General features: G+C 40.8%; 1 protein-coding gene across 3 annotated transcripts in view; it reads left to right on the top strand.

Moving 5' to 3' along the window:
• Positions 1–17220, top strand: part of ANK3 (ankyrin 3) — a 144056-nt gene that overhangs the window by 80438 nt on the left and 46398 nt on the right. For all 3 annotated transcript variants that reach the window (XM_050711894.1, XM_035538064.2, XM_035538074.2), the window contains 3 exons: positions 6690–6914; positions 9939–10093; positions 16852–17063. In XM_050711894.1, coding sequence (XP_050567851.1) covers positions 6690–6914; positions 9939–10093; positions 16852–17063 — 592 coding nt within the window. The remainder of the gene's footprint in view (positions 1–6689; positions 6915–9938; positions 10094–16851; positions 17064–17220) is intronic.

The following is a 17220-nucleotide window of genomic DNA, read 5'->3' on the forward strand; positions in this document are numbered from 1 at the left end:
GCACATACCAAAAGATTTCAGTTCAAAGCAAGTCCACAAGTTCCACAGAGAATCTCACAGCTCCAAAGCTACAGTGCCACAGTTAAGTTTAAGCACCTGATAGAAGTGAATAGAACTAAAAAATGTTGGATTTGTAGGTTCTGATCTAATAAAACACTGCATATGGTCAATGCTAGGGTTGAAATATCAGGAGCTGTGGAATGAAAAGCTGCAATCTGTTGGTTAGCACAGAAGGGTATGTTAGCAAAGGACCTCAGAGAGCCGGTAGGCCATCCACTTGCATTATAACAGCAGAAAATGTAAGCAAGCCATTCCTGAAATACGTTCAATTTCTTCATGGTCACTTAAAATAAAAGAGGGTCTATAGTCCCTCAGCTTCAGTGGCTTGCTATCCTTTGCTGCAATATTCCTTTTCCTGATGTTCAACTTAAAATCTCTTTGCTGTGACTTAAGCCTATTTCTTGTCGTGTCCATGATAGTCATGGAGAATAATATCCTACTTGTCTCTTTGCAATGTCTTTATTTTGCAAGACGTGTGGTTCTCTCTTTTGTAAAGTATAATTTTCCAGGTTTTCCTAGGTGGTTCTTTGCACATATCACCAGATTCTTGCTTGCTGTCTCCTGGTTTCTCCCCTTTTTGATGTTAGATTATTTCTAAGCCAGTTTTGGCACCAAACTCCCAAAGAGATGGCACCAGTACTGGCTAGGTAGGGCAGGACCACTACCTCCTTGATCTAACACATGACACACCTAGTCTAAATCCCGCAGTGAGAATTATCATTTTGGTAACTATAGCTCCTGTTAACTGATGTTTGTGATTTGCTAGAGTTTCTTAGTTCCTTTCTGAAATTCTGCAGTCTTAGTATTTTTTCTATGTTTTGAGTTTGTGTTTGGTTTCTTCCTTATGTTTGCATTTGCCTTTACTGCCTTTCAACTTGTTGGTTTCAGAACCCTTTTCCATTTTAGCAAGATAGCTTTTAATTTGGATCCTCTTTTTCAAAGTATTATCAGCCCTTTCTGTCCAGTGCTGAAACCATGAACGAAGATGTTATCTCAGTACTCCGCCCAGGACAACACAGTGAAATCCCTGGTGGAAGTTTTCTTTCAGTTTGACAGTAAAGCACAGATGGTAACTCTTTTGAAGTAGTTTCTCTGGTGATTGTACACTTACTGTGCTGTTTCATTTGCTTACTGAAATAAAAATACAGACCTTCCATACATCCACTGAGTAAGTTACCCTGTCAAATAAGTTAATTTGACAAGTTACGTATATTTTGGCTCTTTGTTCTTTTGAAGGACATGGGATCTTTTGAATGAACTACTTCAGATCTGTTCACTTTATACATCAGTCCTCACTAGTGCAGCCATGGCCTTAGCTGCTGCCCCGAGGAGAAGGGCTGCAGACCTGCAGCAGTGGGGCAAACTGGCGGGCTGCAGGGGAGGTGGTAAGGGAGAGAATCTGATCACCAGAATATTCTGCCACCAGGTATAGCTTTTCTGACCTACCACATTTTTCTTTTGATGGATAAAGTCCATCAGAAATGATGTTGTGATGACTCAGTTCGTTTCTCAGAAAAAAGTCATTGTTTATTTTCTTTCTATTGTGGCTCCCTATTATAATATGATACTGTTTGATTTTCCTCATTATCTTCATCTAGGGGCAATCAACAGATGTTGCCTTCTCATCTTCCAGTAGCTCGGCATATCTGATATGCATTGGATCATGACTTTCCTCTTTTCTGAAAAGCAGCTCCTTTTCTGCTTGGTGGTGGTGCTTTATCCCCTTGCCTTCTCCCTGTCTGTTCTGTGGCTGTAGGCAATGGTGTGGCAGCTAGGGTCACCAGCCGTCAACAGTCCTCGTGGTCTGCTCTTTGCATTCCTCATCCCCCCAAGCCCCCCAGTGTGCCATGCCAGGGGAGCCCCTCCGCAGTGTATACCCTCAGGTTGCTTCTTTCCCCTTGTACTCACTGTCAGAAGAGAGCATCAACATTTATTCCCATCTCTAATCTGAGGCAGAAGGGGAATTCTGGAGAGCCAGGGTGTGGATATCCAGGAATGTATCAGTGAAAGAGGAAGAAAGAAGGAAAACTTGGCAGGAATTTTGATTCTTCTGGTTTTTCTTTTTTTTAAGCCAAGACGGTGCTTCATGTTTTGTTTTTGAGTTCAGATAAGTTGTTTTGCCAGGATATGCTTTGAACAGGGTCCATTATAAGTAGTGCACTGAAATGTGTCAGGAATCTTGAGGCCTCTGGAAAGGTAGAGCTCCATCACCAAGGTGGCCTTCAGCTTTCAGATGTGAGCATCCTTGTACATCTTGAAATGTGGCTGTGCTCTCTTCATGTTGCCTTTTTTAACTCCTTGGTTTCCTGAGCTCAAAGAAAGAAACTAATGTGTCATATTCTCTCCCATACTGAGAAACTCAGAAATGCTTGATCCACTCTTGCAAGGTGTCATACTTGAAATTAATTGTAGTTTACGCCAACCTCCTGTACACACAGAACTTTTTTGAAAGCAGTGGCATGAATGGCAAGGATTCTATGATTCCATGATTGATACTCCCTTCAGGCATCCTGCCATACATATCTTATACATTATACTCTGGGAAATAAAACTATAAGAAAGCACAAGAACTGATTTTCCATGGTGCAGTGAACCATGTTTTGGGAATTAAAGAAGTTCTGTTACAATAAATTCTCTCTTGACCTGAATAAATCACAAGCGCTCTTCTCTGTTCCATGTACTTCTGCACTTCCCAGAGAAATTACGGACTTGTGCTGACTAGTAAAATTGAATGCTTCATTTTTATTTTTTTTTCCATGGGTAGCATATTTTATATGACATATTTTACAATATGCAAAGCAAAAGCCAAATCATTTCTAAAGTTGGCCTTCAAATGTGTTGCTTTTGTTATTTTTCTGATTGTTACTTTTCCTTTGCGCTTATTATTGATATTTTCTGTTGCTTGCCTCTAATTATCTTACATTAATTTTTCCCATTTGCTTTCTAAATTATTTTGCAGCTATTCCTCTCCACTTCCCCAGTATGATTCAAGGTGATAACTCTGTGCTTTCCGTGAATCCTCATTTTGTGTTTTTTTAAACTTGTTTCCCACAGTCAGAGTGTATGTAGATGTTCGTAGTGCATCCGCCCACATCCTCATCCCTTCCATGTATGCAAGTAGAAATTGCTCACCAGCATTTAGCATTGTGTTTTAGAGATCATATTGTAGTTTCCATTGCAGCATTAATTTAGGCTACTAATCTTTGTGATAGAAAGTGCATGAAATATTGTTTGGAAATACTGTTACTGTTTCAAACAATAAAATACTAACTTGAAAACTAAACAAAGAAAGAAACGATATTATGTTGACAATGACTACCTTTATGTGGCATCAATGTGTATAAAGGCTGATCTGCTAAGGGTTTTGTCTTCACTGGAGGCTGCAGTGTGGTGTAGACACCCAGGCTGGCTGTAAACAGGCTAGTTCCTGTGGTGGGGAGTGAGCTGGTGTGGAGGACTAAGCTCCCCTTGCTGTGAGTAGTGCGTGTTAGCAGTGCTGAGCCCCAGGCTGCCAAGGCTGGACCAGTGTAAGTGCCTGTCATCAAACCCAGCGTAGCTGTCTCTGCACAGCCTTGAAATCTACAACATAAATGTTCCTGAGAACTCTGGGCCCAAATTTCATGCATACTTACTTCTGACTTCCACTGCTTTTTGGTTAATTTAAGTCAGTTGATTTAGGTGCCTAGATTTTTGAAAATCTACTCTTACATACTTGCATCACTTAAATAGTATGGATGCAGAGGCATCTTATCTGAGTGGGAGCTCTGGCATTTTTGCATGAGATGAAAACCTTTTTGATTAATTATGAGCTGGCATAACATGCCAGTAATCATGTACACGATAGGCAGCTCTCCAAAACACTGCCTTATACTGAGCCGTCAGGCCAGGCCCAGATTTTCCAGGCTCCCTGGGAGGCCTCTCTCTGCAGCTCTGCAGTGCACCGTGCAGATGTGCCTCCCTGAGCTGCTGCCACATCAGCCCTGAAGGGATGGATGCTCCAGCCAGCCAGGCCCCTGCTGCCCTGTGCACTTCCATCTAGTCAGGGTTGGCCCTGTCTCCTCTGCAGACCAAAACCATATACAGTTAGTTGTAAGAGGACGCCAAGGCACAACTGTAACAGATTCCTCTCAGTATTTTCCCAGTGGTGACCAAGGACCGTGAGTCCCCACTTAGTATTTTACCTGGCTTCATAGTAAATTTTAACAGATTGTCTTGAACTCCCTTCACAGCTAGTCACAAGCTGGCTCCTTGCCAGCTCTGAAGACCAACATTGGCCCACCTTTCAACATGCTCAGAGGCAACTGTCTTATCCCCTCAACATTCACCACCCACTGTATAGAGCAGTCGTAGGGAGGAAAAAAAAAAAGCAACATACACAAGCTGACAGGCTCATAGCACTTAGTGAGCAAAGAGAACCAAAGGTCCAGGCTCTACAGCTGTTGTCTCTGCTTGTTACAGCCCCTTTGTAGCGAATGGAAAAGGTTCCACTCAACAAAGTGTGCAGGACATCTAAGATCTTGTATCTATAAATATTAACATTAGCATAACTTACTTATGCTGTAATTTAAAGATCAGGAATGCTGCCTTTGATACAGATCTCATATTTGTAGAAAGTGGTTAACCATTCAGCAAAGATCCCCTTCCACTGAAACATAATTCCTCTTACCTGGAATTGGGGTACCCTAGTGGCAACATTTTGGATTTGTTCAGTGGTATGCATGGTGTTATCTAAGAGAGAAATGCAGATACAATTTATTTGTATGGAAACTCCTGTAAAATATGGTCAATATTGTTCCATGCTTCAGTCTTGTGAAGTATCTAGGGCACAAAGAACGATAAACTGGAGTTAGGGTCATCTCAGAGGCCCGTTTTACCTTCCCATCTCTACTAACATATTTTAATTTGACTTGAAGAACAGCATAGCTTTTTTTTTTTCCCTGTAATACAGTTGGACAACTTTTTATTTGCTTTACAGCTCACATCCCCTATCTGCCTGTCTCCTACAGAGCACTAAATTCAAAGTTTTGATTATGCTCCTGCTTTTGTGCAGATTTTTCCCACCCACGTTGGCTGGACTTCGAATGCAACTTATCTGCAGGGCTGGCCAATGCATGTCAGCTGGTACTTTTGGTATCCCGCTGGTCTCAAAAGCAAATGAAACTGTCTTACATAAATTCACATTCATATTTAAGAGCACTTGGGATCTTTTTTTTTAAAGGATCTTCACGACCCCCCCCTGGATTATTGGCTCTTACCCTAAGTTCAGTTTACAGTAGGGAGCCAGGAAATTGAACGGATTCACCTCTTAATCATCTGAAGATTTAGTCCGTAAGTTCTGGAAGTTTTTGCAGCAGCTTTGAAAATAATGAAACTCTTCAGCAGATGTGCCAGCTATGTCAGTGCATACCAAAGAGAAGGAGCAAACAAAAAAATATTGGCGCCAAGGCTCAATTCATAACTTCATGTCCCCATTGATGCTGGCCCATTACCACATCTATCTGAAACTATAATCTCTCTTCAGCTTATGGTAGAGAAAGAAGGGAAGGTATTTTGAACCCCGAAGGAGTCCCTCAGTAACTGCTTAGCCCTGCAGTAACCTGTATGTTTTGACCCACTTAAATGGGAAGGAGTTTTTGCAGCAGAGTTTTGAAAGAACGTGAGGTGTGTTGCTGGTCCTGGAAGGAGGCTCTATTTCCCTGTCACTGTTCTTAAGGACAGTAATTTTTCACATACACAGCTTCTCATCATTTCAGAGGTGAAATAAACCATGGTTATTAACAGTAACTCTTGTTAATATTATTATTCACTTGTTAAACAATAAAAAATAAAAAAAATAAATTCCCACTTAAAAATGTAATTGTTTACTGTTTTGTTATTAATTGAAAAATTATGCATTGGAAAATGTGTTTTTTCTCTAATGTAGCTTTTTTGCTAAAGAATGTCATTTTCATAGAGGAGTAATGACATGATTTCCTCAAGAGTGCTAGCAGCCTAAAGAAAGTTACATACTTTTACTGATTTCTATATACTTTACTTAAAGTACATACATACATACTTTTACTGATACTAAAGAAAGTTACTGATATTACTCATTCCCCATCAGTAGAAGCAATTAATAGCTTGGACTGTCACCCACAGTGCCCACATTTGCTCTGCCAGCCACCAGGAGTGTTTGCAGAGAAGAATGTGGGGAGATTTTGAAGACTGAGATCCCCAAAACAATAAGCAGTTTTGATTTTCCTTTTTCTACACTGTCTGGTTCTTTTCTGCATGTGAGGCTAGTTACTCATTTATGGGTAGTAGAGCTAACGGTAACAGAGGGCTGATTTTAAATTCCAGTATGTCACTACTAATATAACACTTGTGTGCTCTTTAATCCAAATTACTCAGTAGCACCTGTTTGTTTCACCATATGTTGATAGACCTTGAGAAATTCCTGCTCTTGTTAACCAGTAGTTAACACGTAAGTATAAGTGTTAAAACAATCTTCAAGTTCTTTTTAGTTTAGCTGGGATTGGGAGGACTTTTACGATAATATTTTGAAGATTGTGGTAGTTGACTTTTTGCTGTTTTTTTTTTCTTGCTTATTTTTTGACTGTTTTCATTGACATGTTTCCTTTTCCCAACAGTTTCCTGGTTAGTTTTATGGTTGACGCCCGCGGGGGCTCGATGAGGGGTAGTCGCCATCATGGAATGCGGATTATCATCCCACCACGCAAGTGCACTGCACCGACCCGCATCACCTGCCGCCTGGTGAAGAGGCATAAACTGGCCAGCCCACCACCAATGGTTGAAGGAGAAGGATTAGCAAGTAGACTTGTAGAAATGGGGCCAGCAGGGGCACAATTTCTAGGGTGAGTTGTTTTATGAATTTCACTGTTTACACTCATGTTGCATCTTTTGTTTCCTTTATCCTGTGGATCTAAGAAGTTAAACATTGACTCTACCTCATATGACCATGTAAGATAGGCTACTTGTTTGGAAATAGTGAAAAATGCCAAATTACCGTTCCTACCTTGAAAGTACCCTTGTATTTTAAGGGGATCTTTGCCTCTGTGATGGTTGTAGGGTGAAGCCAAAGGTAAGGAAAGCCATGAAAAGGCCAGATCCTGTCCCCTGCTACTTATGCAACCTCTCTTTGAAGTCAGGAGGAGTTGAGCCTGTAACCCAGAACAGGTTATAACCCTCCTGCTCATAGAGTACCAGAGTAATGTCACTGTCACAGAAACATGGCCTAAAGTCACCCACATTGAACTCTGTTCCCTATGCCACGGTGTGTGCAGAAGCCATGCACGAGTTGCTGGGAGCTGCCTCAGTCCCTCTCAGTGAGCAAGGCCACCGCGAGCGAGGGTGGAGTGCTTACTGGAGAGTGTCAAGGAGTGCAAATGCTAGGAAATGACTTTTTTAAAGCTTAAAATAGGGGAAACAATCCACTATGATGTGGCTTTTTTTCCTAATTATAAATTTTGTTCATTACCGTGAGTGGCACCCTGGTGTAAACTGCCGGTTCTGTCGGGAATGACAGCTTGTTCCTAATTTCCCCTTCTCATTTCTCTTCCTGCTGCATGGATGTTATTCAGTAAACTGCATCTTCCTAAAACTCCTCCCCCTCTAAATGAGGGTGAGAGCATGGTTAGCCGAATCCTGCAGCTTGGTCCACAAGGAACAAAATTTATTGGGTAGGATATGTATGGAAAAGATACAGAATGTCTACAGTTTTTCTTTGTTTCTAATTTTTTGTTATTCCCATTTATTTATTTATTTATTTAGTTTTCTGAAGCTTTCAGCTGATTTATGTCACTGAAAGAAAATCATAGTGGCTTGATTTAATATAGCTCTGCTACTACCTTGTGCTTACAGGCATGTAAAATTCACTGCCAGCATTCTGCTTTCATAACTTCTGTGCTTCTGTAATTTTTTAAATTTGAAGTGTTTCAACTGCATCAAATACATTTTAATACACGGTGACAGTCCTTTAAGTTCAGCCCTGTGGTAGAGAAGGTATTTACAGGCCTTGAGTGAGTCTGTTTTGGGAAGAGTATTGTAAAATGTGGTCATATCAAGTCTATTATTTATGAAAGATTATTTAAGAAAATCTCATTGAGAAAATAACTTATTTTAACAATGGAGAAACATTAATCTTTTCAGACCGTGAGAGGCATCTTGTTAAAATAGACTTACAAAGCCAAGTATGCTACCCAAAGGAGCTGCAGTGTATGGTCTAAAATGTAAGAATGTTTCTGTACATTTTTGACTGTTGTTTTCAAGCCATATTGTGAAATTTATTGCATTAGGTTTTCAAAATATTGGTGAGTGTTTGGTGTTCAATACCTGTTTAATACCTTCTCACGGAGTATTCTTGTTAAATGTCATGCACAAAATTGTGTGGTTTCTAAATATTTACAGAGACAGTATCTGAAATATTAGCCTGCAAAGATTGTACTGCAGTGTTAGTGTTTAGTTTACACTCCTTTTGAACTAGAAAGTAAACATCTGAACAAGCAATGTATTCAAATTTTTGGTATTTACTTGCTGCACACAATGGGAGACAGCAGCCACATTTCTATTCCTCGTTAAAGGACTTGAGATTGGAATAACAGCCTGGGTGTTCTTAAAAGTATCTAAAATGCGTATTAACTGGGAAAAGTACTATATAACTTTCCTCCCTTGGTATGTAACACGAAAACTGGACTCCAGTTCATATTTTACTCATGATGGCTGTTGTGATTTCCGTACTCAGGTAATCGATAGTTTACTGCAGACAAGCACCTTGCTGGTGCACCGTACTGTGGAAGTGCTGCATACTCCTCCATCACGTGGTGTAACTTTTCACTGAGTTGTTACAAAGAGGTGAAATCCTTTACAACCTCTGTAGGAAAATAATGATACTGTCTATTTAAATGTCTTAAAGCTGCATAATCCATAATTGTTCACTTACTGCGTGATTTCAGTCAGTTGTCGTAGCATACTTGAAAATGCATATCTTGCCTGTGAAGTGTTTGGCAAAAATGTCTGTTTTGTTAAGGAATGGCACATGAAGTGAATGGTGGTTTCTGTCGATTGTTCACAATAATTGTTCAATAATGCACTTGCAGTCCTCTGTTTAAGGTACAGTGTCTGTTGACTTAGGTGTATTATTAACCACCTTCCCGTTCTCTTCCCTTTCCCCAAAATGTTTGACAGTAACTAATATAAATGTGGTCATGATGTTGCTAAACTCAGAAAAATCCATTCTGTAAGGATCTAAACATTCCCCAGTGATGTTTACAGATGTTGCAGCTGTGATTTTGGGCATGAGAACCAGAAAGTGAAACTAATGAGAAACAACCTATTGTATTTCACAGGAGCTGCATCAACAGAGAGCCAGGGAGAGCTTTGAAAAGTTTGGGACTTGGTTTGAAGCCTAAAATCTACAGGCACACACAATTCTTGCTGCAGTCAATAGCTGTTGCATAAATTCGATTTCTGAACTAACTTTGGCCACTTTAAATTCCTTAAGCCAAATCCAAATTTTTGACTATGGTAATGTCAATTAAAGGTCAGCAGTGCTGCATGTGCTAGATTGCCCACAGGCCAGGATATATGTGCAGGGAGAATTGTCTTCAGCAAAATTTGTAGCCATTTCTTGATGTAGGTAGCTATTTCAAAAGATTTATATTAAAAATAAGCTACATACAAATGTTTCTAAGTTATATATAGTCTACAGTTTAAATGATAAAGGATTGTGCAGCTTTGGCAATTTTAAAAGCATTTTTACTGTAACAGTGCTTACAATTTAAAACGACTGTAGTTTTCTTAAGGATTTAATAACCATAGGAAAATTAAGGGTGGTGAGGAAATATGTGACTTAAAAATAATATGATTCCTTTTTTCTCTAGCCCTGTCATAGTGGAAATCCCACATTTTGGATCAATGCGAGGAAAGGAAAGAGAATTAATCGTGCTTCGAAGTGAAAATGGTGAAACATGGAAGGAACACCAGTATGACAGCAAACATGAAGACTTAACTGAAATACTCAATGGCATGGATGAAGGTAAACATTTTCTCAAAGTTTTAGCAAGCCTTATCTTTGTGCAGGCTTGCTGACATGAGCAGACTAAAGCAACCTAAAATAAAACAGTGCAGAGGATATCTGACTTTGGGGAATACAGTGTGTGTTACATATTAAACTAATGGAAGGATTGTAAAGAAAAATTGTTCAGCAGTGGCCTGGAGACATCCTGAAAAGAGTGGTAAGCTTTGGTCTGAAGTCGTGCCAAGTTTAAGCAAAGTTGCACGGTTGCTTTACAGCACAGAGTTGAGAATAACATCCCAGCTGGAGGTAAGTGTGTTTCTGCTACTCAGGCAGGGCCATGTGAAGGTCATTGCAAACCAAGGGTAAAAAGTAAATACCAGTTCTATTTGACTTTCCCACAGATGCAGACCTCATCCTATAGCTCATTCTTAGAAACAGTATTGTTTCTAAGGGATTGCCTCCCCAAAACACACAACTTGCTTCTCGATGCCCGTCTGGGAAGTCAGGCTCCCTTGTTTTGTGTGGATGTTGCTGTTTATGTGAGAGTCCCTTAAGATGAGAGGACTCAGCTGTACTCAATTCATCAGAAGATGCTGTGACAGATGGTCCCTGCGGACATGTTGTGAGCAAAGCCAGGCTGGGGCCACAGAGAGCCCGTGCCACCACTACTTTCTTTTCCTAGCAAGTATTTTTCAGTGCTTGTGCTGATAAACCATTGCTCTAGCTCTTTGCATCTGAGTGTGAATGAAATAGCCTGTGTGTAGGACTTGGGTGTTCTGTAAGGGTTTACCCACAGGATTTTCTCTGGGTAACCTTTTACAGAAAGTCACGGTGTGGTGAGCTTTCCACAAGCTGCAGGAAAGTTTTTTCATTATCAGCAAAAGTGTTTGAAGCAAATGATCAGGCTGTGGATGGCAGCTATGAGGTGTATCTGTGAGCAGGCTCTGTCTTTGATCTTCCTTGTTTGAAGAGGGCAGCAACAGTAGAAGACAAACTTTGAGGATATAGAAGGGAAAATAGTGCTGTTGTGAGGGGTTCCCTGGGCAATGAGATTAGCATTTTTACTGATCTGGTCATCTGGGAATGGGATTTGCAGGATGAGCTGTTGTAGTATTGTCACTTTGAAGTAACTGAGCTGCACCTGAGCCTGTAAAAATACAGAGCAAGTGCAAAGTTCTGTTTGTTACATGATGGTAGCTATTTATTTGGAAATAAATATAATAGAACCAATCAAGCACTACGGCAGAAACACTGAATATGTAGGGTCAGTGGGTTTGGAAAAATATAATAAACCTTATCACAGAAAGGTACCTAAAAGCAGTGGAGCAGGCAAAAGAGCAAGTGTGGCCCAGGATGGTATTGCTTGGGTAAGAATTGCACTGGGATTGAAGGTGTAGTTTTAGCCTTTCTGAAAGAAAAAATCTCACCACCACCCCCTGCTTCTCTGTGCACTAGCATATGAAACAGAAAATAATGATTTGGCACTTGGGTGAAATATCTGTGCCTTGTCCATGATGAGGTAGTCAGAACTGAAAAGCAACTTGCTTATTATTTGCTTTTTGTGCTTTTTAAACTGAGCTTAGATCAATTTGGGGATAGGAAATCTAGGCACAAAACCCTGTTCTGGAATGCTGCAACTTGCATTGATAACGGAGGCACTCCCCAGGGGTGCTGTATGGATAAATTCACATCTTGCAGAGAAAGAGGGCTCAATAAATAAGAACAATTTGAGCGGTGGGCATGCAGCCCTCTGTACTTAAAGCCTAAAATAGTAAGCTTCACAGTTTGGAGCCAGGGTACAATTGTTGAGGATTTCAGGTGGCTCTTCCCTTCTGGGGAGCTGCTGTTTGAGGTTAGTGGGCAGAAGTGCAGCTCGTGAATCACAGAAAGTGTGATGGATACTGAGCTATTGCCTTAGAGTGAAAATATTTAGCACCTTAAATGCCAAGCCACAAAAATGTCATTTATGAACCCAGGCGATCATTTATGTGAGAGAAAGGAGAAAAAATATTACAGTCACACCCGGAGCATTGTGTTGATCATTTGTTCAGTTCATTTTACTTTAATTATTCTCTAGTTAGGAAAACAAAACCTTCATTAAAATAGTACAAGGGCCTTGACAAAATTCTGTTCCATACAGATGACACCTTTTCTGTTTCAAAAAGTCTTCCAAGTGATAATATAAAATATAAATGTGTAGAATTAAAAGCATTTTTTATCTGAGCTTTTACTGGTTTGTTGCAATATGCCACAATTAGACCTGGCTTTGAAGCAATATTTTGGCTCTCAGAAGCCGTGGCTTTAAGAAGTTTGATTCCAGGTATGAACTCTGGAGGCAGAAGCAATCTTGACTGAAAGAAAAAGCAACATCTAGATGCTCAGTCATTCTTAGAAGTTTAATCTCTTTGCAACAAAATTCGTCTGTGCAATCATCCCTAAATGCTAGATGATTCCATGACTGTTTCCATGCTGCAGGAATGGCCATTTTCCTATTAAAAGCAGTTGGTCCGTTCTGTGTTAGACCTGCTGTGTTTCACTGGTTCTTCCTGTCTGTGTAGAAGGATGGTCAGATTTTTATTCTTGAATCTTTAATATGCTGACTGTTTTAAAGGTGCAGTCTGCTCTTCTGTTCTGTTTTTCCTGTTTTGCTGTGCTGCTCAGCCTTTGGGGATGACAATGAAGAAGGACATCTTTGCTCTTCTCCTGACATGGGGACTGCTGAAAACCTGCCTATTCTTTACTTGAAGCAGCACCATCTGCTGGAAAAATGTGTCTCAAACTCAAAATAACCCAGACCAGAAGGAAGTACTTCAGGGTATTAAATGCAGGATTAAATAATAGCAGAACTTTGCTTTTATTACCATGGAAGAATAGTTAACCATGATGCAAAGAGCCTGTTCCTTTGTTGCCATCAGGCTTCTGCTTAAATTAATTTTATTTGAAAGATGGTGCTGGGTAAATATAGGGCTGATGGAATACAGGGAATATGTGGGTTTTTTTTAGGAATAGGAAGGGTTTGATTCCAAATACAAGAGTACTAGTTCACAGCTTTTGACCATATTACATTTATTTAAAATTAAGTCAAGTGAAATACATGTGTGTGTGTCTTTACATATATAAAAAAAGGAAAAGCTCTCTGTCTTACAAATAGGTTACGTTTTCAGTAGGGCTCCTTTTAGGTATAACTTGCATTTGCTTTATACATTCTTGCACCTTTTACAAGTACCTTTCTGTACCTGTAGATAAATTATGGGCACAAATGCACACACCAGGGCAGCGAATGTTTTGACAGTCATTTGCAAACTATGGAATGAGACAAGAATTGTAATTATTTGTGGCTACAATATGCTGGCAGCTGCAGTGTGTGGTTTCAGATGGGAAGCGGGAGTTTTTATACAAATGCTTCTTTGAATCTACAGATCAAACCGGAATGACCTTGTTTATGCTTGAAGTTTAAAATACCACCATAAATCACTCTGCAGTGATTTTGCCACACTTCCAAGAAAAGTTTTTAAACTACCACTGTTAAACCTCATGTTGTGAACGGCAAGATAAGAGGCTGTCCTAAAACAGACAAAGCAGCACATAAGGGACATTGCCTCATTTGAAGATGAGGCCTCCTTGCTAGCTGTGGCACTGGAAGCACCTAGTTATGTATGTAAAACCCTGATGCTGGGAGGGGGCATTACCAGCATTGTTAAGGCAAGCCTCAATGCCCTCATTTTATTATTGGCCCTTCCCCTTTCTGCATCCCTCCATCTCCTGTAATTTTTTGCATGTGAGCACCTCCTCCTGTGTGACCTGCTTTTATTGCAGCAATTTCTTAATGGGCATGTCTGTTTACTGGGGAAACTGGTGTCCTATGCTTGTCCCGTCTTTCAGTCTCTGCACAGAGACAAGGTCAGCTCTGCTCTAGCTAGTCAGAAATGTAGGAAGGTTGCAAAACTCAGAGAGCTGTTCAGTCTGCTAAATACAGGTGAGCTTTGCTTTTTCAGAGCTAGCAAAACTCCTTCTAAGGCCCTGGCAAGGGAAATAAGATCCCAGATCACACAGAGACACCTTGGAGCTCATGGAACAGCCAGGTGTTCTGTGTCTTCTCTAGTACCATTTCCAGGTAAAAGTCACTTGCTCTGTGTTACTTTATTTGAAAGTAAAAATGAAAGGTATCAGATATGAGATGAAGTTGATCCACAGCTGGCGCTCACCTGACAAAACTGGTGTGATTGTATTTCTTGACCTGAGCTAGCCTACGTGAGGTCCACCTCTGACCTTGGAGAATGTGGCTGGGTTTCTTCCCTCCTGTCCAGGAACCATAACATAACACTCATATGGCATGGGCTAGAGGGAGGGTAAAGAGTGATCTTCCTTTCCTCCCTTCTTTCCTTCTCTCCGTCTCATCTCTGGCTACTCACTCCCTCCAGCCGCCTTACAATAAGTGTACCATATACTTTGGAGGCAGGGGAAGACCTGTGCAAGGAGTATGTGTAATACCTTTCTCTTGACATACCAAAACTCAACGGCAATAGGTGTTCTTTGGACTATTAGTACAATCTTGGACAGTGACACTGGGAGACTTCCCAATTCTGCCATTAACCTCTCTACTTTGCTTCTCTGCTTTGCCATTCCTACCTGTAAATTAAGGTGTAAAGCATACTTCTCTATGATTTAAAAACAAACAAAAGCTTTGAGGTTTTTAATTGTAATGCATTACATAGGAATGAAGTGTCAGCAGTTGAGGAAAATAGTGATGCTTGTTCTTGCTGTGAAATGCATAAGGTGTGTTCAGGAAACGTGACCTCTCCCAAGACAAGTTTTCCCTGTTTCATTACTTCTGTCATGCTAACACTGCATTCCTTGTGCATCCAGAGAGGTGGTTTAAGATTGCTCATCTTCTGTGTTTTTTGTGGGTCTTTTGTTTTTGTTAGAGGGCAACTTCACATAGAAGCTTACATACATATTACTCAACATAATGTCCATATATGTAGTCCAACTCCTCTCCATGCCTGGCTGTTGTTCTGCCACTCTCATCTGTGCACCTTCCTCCTCTAAAGGAGAGTGCCTGCCACACTCAAAGGATTTTGAAAAGTTCTTACATAAAACACTTGATTTTCTACTTTAGGAGAATTTTGATTATCCTTCAGCTCTGTGAGCGTTTTACAGTGGGTTTGTCTCTAGTGACAAACACTAGAGTACACAGGATTTACCAGTCAAGATTATACCTGCCTGGGAATTTAAAGATCCAGTTTGTCTCCAGCACAAGCCATTGCTTCCAGACGCTGCAGGCAGAATACCTAATTCATTAGAGGGCTTCAGATATCATCTCTGAGTCAAAATAAATGGAAGCTGACGTTATGATAAGAAATTATCATTTTCTGGTAGCTTCTTATGATCCACAGCAACACTGTGCAATTAATCCAAATTAGCTGCTGAAGGTTTTAAATGGAAAACTGACATTTTACCAAACATAAATTCTAATTCTTTTGGAGCTGTAATTGAGCTTACGTGCTCCGTGGAGGAAAATGTCTCAGCCACACACAGACTTGTACAAGTGTCTGTTGTTGCGGTACCATTTTTGGTCCTCTTGCTTTCTCTTGCTGCATCTGGTAGAAGTATAATCTTTTTGAGAATAAACTTTCTCCTTTAGAAATGTGGTGCTTTTTAAAGGATGAAAATAAGAGTGGGGGCTTATGGAGTGCTGGAGTAAAACCCAATTACAATAGCTAAAAATGCAAAATGCAAGAAAATTACAGGAGAAATGCCTGGTAGTCACATAATTGTCTCCATTTGTGAACAGTGTTTATATCCCAGGGATTTCATTAGTGCATATATATACGCATACATACAGTTGCATGGTTAGTTGTTCTTGTAACACAACAGTTTTCCTCAGTGCATACATGTACACAGAATTTACTTAATACAGGTGGATCCTCCATATCTCTTTCTGAGTCCTGGTGACCCCACATGCTGGGAATGTGGCAGAGCATGCAAATTTTTGTTGACCTGTTTGTGTTCCAGGTGTTTCTGAGAACTCATTAAGTATCTCTGGGAACTGAGGAGCACAATGCAGTTATTTTGGGGCATATACCTGCATGACTGGAAGCCTTATTTGGGAAGGGATCCTCACTGTGGTTTCACAGGAAGTGCTGGCAGACAGCTCTGTCACATCCACAGTCTACTACAGCCCTCAGTGTCTGGTCAGGAATATGTGGATGCCACTTTGGGAGATAACTTTCTCAAGTGCTTTAGCTGGGCAAGCTCTGGTTTGGACACCTGGTGTAAAGTTAGTCCATGAACTGACAGTGATTTTCTCTGCATGCCTGAGCTGTGTGAGGGAGGGGACTGGAAATATACATCTTCTGAAGGTGTGCTCAGAAAGATCAATGCACTTAGTGCTTCCAGATTTACATGAGAGAGGAAAGAAGCTTGACTACCTCTTCCACATCTCGGTGGGTTCCAGTGACAGACCTGCCATCCTATGGCAGCTGCTGCTGCAGAATGTCACGTGCCAGTGCCTCAGTGCCCTGGCAGATCCGTGTCTGATGCTGCTGGCACTCAGAGTCATGATTTCAGCAAAAGTTCACTGCGCAAACCAAAGCTTAATGATTAATAGTGTAATTTTTTGTCTTGTTTTGTTTCTTTTTTTTCCTGTAGTAAATTAAAAAAAAAAATGTTTAAAAGTATTTTAAGGCAGACTAAAAACTTTACACATTCCAGATGTGTCTGGTCTGAACCTGGACAGGTAATGTCAGGTATTTTTAACTGTCTTCTCCCACCAGAGCTGGACAGTGTTGAGGAGCTAGAGAAGAAGCGTATCTGCAGGATTGTCACAAAGGATTTCCCTCAGTACTTCGCAGTGGTCTCACGAATCAAGCAGGAGAGTAACCAAATCGGCCCGGAGGGAGGGGTGCTGAGCAGCACAACAGTGCCGCGTGTCCAGGCGTCCTTCCCTGAGGGTGCTCTAACCAAAAGAATCCGCGTGGGGCTCCAGGTAAGGACATAACCTGTGTGGTTGGTCTTAATACACAAAGCTTACAGCTAAGAAGCCTGCTGCTCCCTAGTCCCTAGCAGCGGCTCACACATGAGCTCTGAACTGGTGTGTGGCTGCCCAGGCACATGCTCTGCATCTCAGTGCTCTCCTGGTGCAG

Source organism: Cygnus atratus, chromosome 7 (genome assembly GCF_013377495.2).
Source record: "Cygnus atratus isolate AKBS03 ecotype Queensland, Australia chromosome 7, CAtr_DNAZoo_HiC_assembly, whole genome shotgun sequence".
NCBI lineage: Eukaryota > Metazoa > Chordata > Aves > Anseriformes > Anatidae > Cygnus > Cygnus atratus.